The sequence below is a fragment of the Lissotriton vulgaris genome, chromosome 10, assembly GCF_964263255.1.
Source record: "Lissotriton vulgaris chromosome 10, aLisVul1.2, whole genome shotgun sequence".
NCBI classification, from domain to species: domain Eukaryota; kingdom Metazoa; phylum Chordata; class Amphibia; order Caudata; family Salamandridae; genus Lissotriton; species Lissotriton vulgaris.
The window spans coordinates 38,406,345-38,411,258 of NC_141698.1; the positions used below are offsets into that span (position 1 = coordinate 38,406,345).

Consider the following 4,914-nt stretch of genomic DNA (forward strand, 5'->3'; position numbering starts at 1 on the left):
ACCTAAGCATGTTCCCAATTTGTTCACTGAGGTGTTTCCATTCCTCTCTGTTTGATTTTCTGTAGTGGGAATCGTTATTCAGAAAAAATATGAATTCTTCTATCATATTCAATAGTATCAAGGATTACAATACTACCCCCTTATTCACCAGGTTTTATGGTGATTTCTTTGCATTGTTCTAAATTATGTAGCACAGTAGCTGCTGGTAGGAAAGATTGTTGTTCACCCAGGTTTCTATATCTTGGAGATCTACTATCCCATTTTCGATCACGTTTTCAAAGATCTCTATCTCCTTGTTCACCATCTGTCTGGATGGGGTCCACGTAGACTTGGGTTTCAGTCCTGATTTCTTTTCTGAGGGCATTTTTTCTTTCCCCTCAACAAAGCTGTTCAGTCTAATTTTTCAAAAAAAAACTCTTCAGGTCTCTTTCTAAATTAAATGTATCAACAGGGGAAGAAATAGCAAAACCTAGCCCTTTTTCTAAAACCATTCTTTCATCTAGTGCTAAAATTCTAGAGGTTAGATTTATAATGGGGGCTTTGTTTTCTACTCCCAGTTATTCTGGCTTCTTGTCTTCATTTATGTCCGTTTCTGTCCCTGAGTCTGGGTATAGAACCCTCCCCTTCCTCTTCCTCTGCCTCTGTTGTTGTGGCCATAATTTATCTGGTGTTGTTATAAAAAAGTTAGATTATCTCTGCTTGGTCTTGGAAAGAATTTGGACATTTCTGAAACGTTCTTTAAGTCCCCAGTTTGGCATTATAAAGCTGGACTATTGTTGCATTGGAGGTGTGAACAACTTTGGTCCCTGCCTTGCAATTGTACCCAGAGAAGTGACATGAGTACTTCTACTGTCCCTATAAAAATAAATACTCCCTTACTTTGCAGTAGAAGAGCCCGTCTCGCAAGCTGCCCAGTACCTCTGTTAAATGAAAAGGCACAGAAATGTTAAGCATTGTCCACATGGAAGTTGTTATAATGTATTTCCAGGCTGAACCTCTTATTTCTCTTACAGGTGTTTGGAACAGACATGGATGACATGAACCAGACCAGGGTAACAGAGTTCACCCTCTTGGGACTCTCTGACCTACCAGAACTACAGTCTACCCTGTTCACCATCTTCTTCCTGTTGTACACAGTTGGGTTGCTAGGGAACAGCACCATCATCACAGTTATCTGTGCCTATGACCAGCTCCACACTCCTATGTATTTCTTCATTGGCAACCTATCAGTGGTGGACATCTGCCTCACATCGGTGACGGTTCCAGGCCACCTCATCCACATTCTCTCCCAAAGAAGAAGCATTTCCTACCTCAATTGCATCACACAGTTGTATTTCTTTACTACTTTATTGGCAATTGAGAGCTTCCTCCTAGGAGTGATGGCCTATGACAGGTACATAGCAATATGTAACCCCTTGCGCTACCTAGTATTGATGCGTAAGAGAGCCTGCCTTCTCTTAGTAGCTAGTTCCTGGTTGGTTGGTCTTCTGAACTCTTTTCTGCACACTACGATGGTTGCTGTGCTGTCGTTCTGCCGGTCCAACCAAATCCAAAGCTTCTTCTGTGACGTCCCTCCAATGCTGAAGCTCTCCTGCTCCGACACATCAGCCAATGAACTTTTGCTCTTCGTTGAAGTCCTTCTCTTGGTCCTGATTTGCATCGTTGCCATTGTGGTCTCCTACTTCCGCATCATCTCCGCCATCTTGAAGATCCGATCGCAGGAAGGGCGGCACCATGCCTTTTCCACCTGCTCAGCCCACCTCGTTGTTGTCACCTTGTACTATGGGACCACTCTTTTCAGCTACATCCGGCCCACCTCCAGTTATTCACTCAACAAAGACAAAGTGGTGTCAGTGATGTACACTGTCATCATCCCAATGTTGAACCCTTTCATTTACAGTCTGAGAAACAAGCAAGTAAAAGGAGCACTGGGCAAAGCTCTTGGTAGAGACATTTTCTGCCATAAGGGGTAGCAAGAGGATCACTCATTTAATCAGGTGGCTTGTAAAGCGCAACTACTCACCCGTAAGGACCTCAAGGCGCTGGGCAGGCGGGGCAGAGGATGCTCTATGTACTTGAGCTTATTCTACTTAGGTGCAATTGGCTGTTAAAAGTTTTGTGGAGGGTCCCATACATATTCCCAGACATACTTTCTTCTGTCACATTGAACAGATTAGGCTTACACTCAGACTTCACTTCAGGGTGGCTTTGATGGAAACTCCCTTAACCTGGTATATCTGACAGTGCTTTTCAAATCCAAACACATGGATTAATGGCAGCTGCAACCAGAAAAATATCACCACTTGTTTATGATTCAAAACTCACACAACCCTAGAATGAAATTGAAATACAAAAAGACTCTCCCTGTATCTTAATTGAAATGAACATATTATGTAGCTACGTTTCCTTCAATATTGTGCACTTTATAAAACTTTTCGCTTGGCACCAAAACGTTTGAGGTAAAGAAAGAAATCCTGAAATTAGACTAGCTATAAACATTTTGCTATTGTTGTTGCTCAATATTGGTTAATATTTTTTCTTTGTTTTGGTCACTTACTAGTTTTTAAGTAATTGCTGAAAACATGTTGAGCACCCATTTCTCAGGGTGCCTGTTTCACACGCTATTTTTTTAGGTCGAGCCCTGAGCCAGCGCCCAATCGCTGCAATGGGGTTGATTTGTGGTATTAGAGTATGGGAGAGAAGACTGCCCACTCCCCCGCCCATCTTTTTCATTGGCCTGGGTCTTTGCCCTTTCTAAATACTGCCTTCCGATGTGTTTATAGGCTTGTTAGTCCCACCTTATGACGGCCATGTTGTCATTTGTATCCTTCCATGGCTACTGGCCCTTTTACTTCGAGTGTTGCATGAGCACTATTTTCTTCCTGTGACTTCTCCCCCCCCCCGCTGTCCGTGCCTTCTCTCACCCCTCTGCATTTCTGTTGTTCGTGCCTTGTCGCCCCCGCCCCTCGCCCGCCAGCAGTCCCGCTTGCAATGCAATAGGTCTTGCATAAATGCGAGTCCTATTGCATTGAAAATGCTTGTTAATGTATTACATATAGCACATGCATTACCAATATCGTCTCCAGGCACGCGTTACACCTTTGTCACTCCTAAAGAATTACTGTCCCAGTCTCTCTTTGCTCTCACTCATAATCTTTACCGCTGTCTTCTGTCTCTAAGCTCAACCCATTCTAGTCTTTTCTTAGGTCTCGGTAATATCCGGTCTGCCGAAGGCAGACCGGAAGTCCGAGAATTTTTGTCTCTTAGTGTGGCAGCCTAAACCCACCTCCCTCCTCGTCTCTCCTCCATTGGCTGGCTTCCTAAACGGAGGCCAGCCATTGGAGGAGAGAGCCGTCACTCCGATTTAGCCCCGTCTCTTTCAGATTCGGGGGCGTAAGTTTTGCTGTTCTTTAGCTCGTGATGTCGTCCGTCACTCAGGACAGCAAAACACGCCCCCGAATCCGAAATTTTTCGGAGCTTTGGGCCGCCATTTTTTTTTATCGTCTGCCGGTGAGGATCGTCATTTCTCGTAGCGCTTTCCATTCATCGCGGCTGCCCACGCCGCACTTGTGCCAATTCTTGTGCCACCCCGCCTTGCAGCGCAAGAAGAGAGGGAGAGAGGAGCCGGCGCCCGTGCCTGACGGTGGGCGGGGCCGGCTGGGACAAAGAAGAGCCTCGTGGGCTCCATTTCCGCTTACCCCAGGCGGGAGAAAGCTGTTCTCCAGCTCGCGGGCAGCGCTGCGCAGCTCCGGTCTCAGGAGCGGACCAGGCCAGAGATCAGCACCAGCGGGGGTTCTCCTGTGTAAAAAGAGCCTGCTCCCCGCCTGCAGCTTAAGCGCCGTCCATCTTCCCTCTGCCCCACCACCCCCGCTCTTCCTCCGGTGACCGAGCTCTCTTTCCCCCTGCTGACTGCTGATGTCTCCGGCCCTGGAGCTGCCCCCGGCCCTGAGGTAAGAGTTTGTTGGTGGGTACAGGGGTGGCATCTGTTAGTGATGTTGACCGGGGCACTTGACCGGGGGAGCGTAGGCTGCAGGGAGTGACGTGAAGGGTTGTGTGTGCATGTGTGTGGGGAGGGATGCATGTGTGTGTGTGTGTGTGTGAGGAGGGATCCAGGCCAGAGATCAGCACCAGCGGGGGCTCTCCTGTGTAAAAAAAAAAAGAGCCCCGCTCCCCGCCTGCAGCTTAAGCGCCGTCCATCTGCCCTCTGCCCCACCCCCGCTCTTCCTCCGGTGAACAAGCTCTCTTTCCCCCTGCTGATGTCTCCGGCCCTGAGGTAAGAGGTTGTTGGTGGGTACGGGGGTGGCATCTGTCAGTGATGTTGACCGGGGCACTTGACCGGGGGAGCGTAGGCTGCAGGGAGTGACGTGAAGGGTTGTGTGTGCATATGTGTGGGGAGGGATGCATGTGTGTGTGTGTGTGTGTGTGTGAGGAGGGATGCATGGTGTCCCCGGCCAGCTGGCATGTGTTTGTTGCTGCATCCGAGGCTGTCTCTTCAGTGAGGGCCCACTCTTGCTCTCAGGGTCGAACATTGCCGGTTATTGCTGGGGGCTGCCCCCCCTCCCCTGTCTTTGAGAGTGCTGTATTTCAGTCAAGGACACCCCTGACTGCTGATGGGCCGTTGGTGCCACATTTCTTTCCAAACTGAACTCCCTTTCTCCTGCGTAGAAAGGTACCCTTCTGTTTCCACGCTGTATTACAACTAATTCATTTAACTAAATCAGGGATGGCGAGGCATTGTCTGTTGAATGTGCTTGTAAGGTATTGAGAGTAACTTATTGCGTAGCGTATTGTTTGTAACGTCTGCTGCTGGTATCAAGTGTCCCATGTGTAGAGTGGAAGAAAGCCACACTGTGGAATAAAAGCTGTCATGTTTTTGCACCTGTAATGGGAAGCCTTTTGTGTTGTCATTGCTGT

The 4,914-nt window shown here is 48.0% G+C and overlaps 1 protein-coding gene across 1 annotated transcript; it reads left to right on the forward strand.

Annotated features, from left to right (window-relative positions):
* The first annotated feature begins 1,028 nt into the window (after positions 1-1,028).
* Positions 1,029-1,973, forward strand: LOC147684458 (olfactory receptor 5V1-like). The gene has a single exon (XM_086942317.1). The coding sequence runs from the start codon at positions 1,029-1,031 to the stop codon at positions 1,971-1,973; it is 945 nt and encodes a 314-aa protein (XP_086798443.1).
* Positions 1,974-4,914: the final 2,941 nt, after the last annotated feature.

Bases quoted from the DNA above. Each gene is read 5' to 3' on its own strand.
- LOC147684458 (XM_086942317.1), top strand. From the start codon at position 1,029: ATGGATGACATGAACCAGACCAGGGTAACAGAGTTCACCCTCTTGGGA.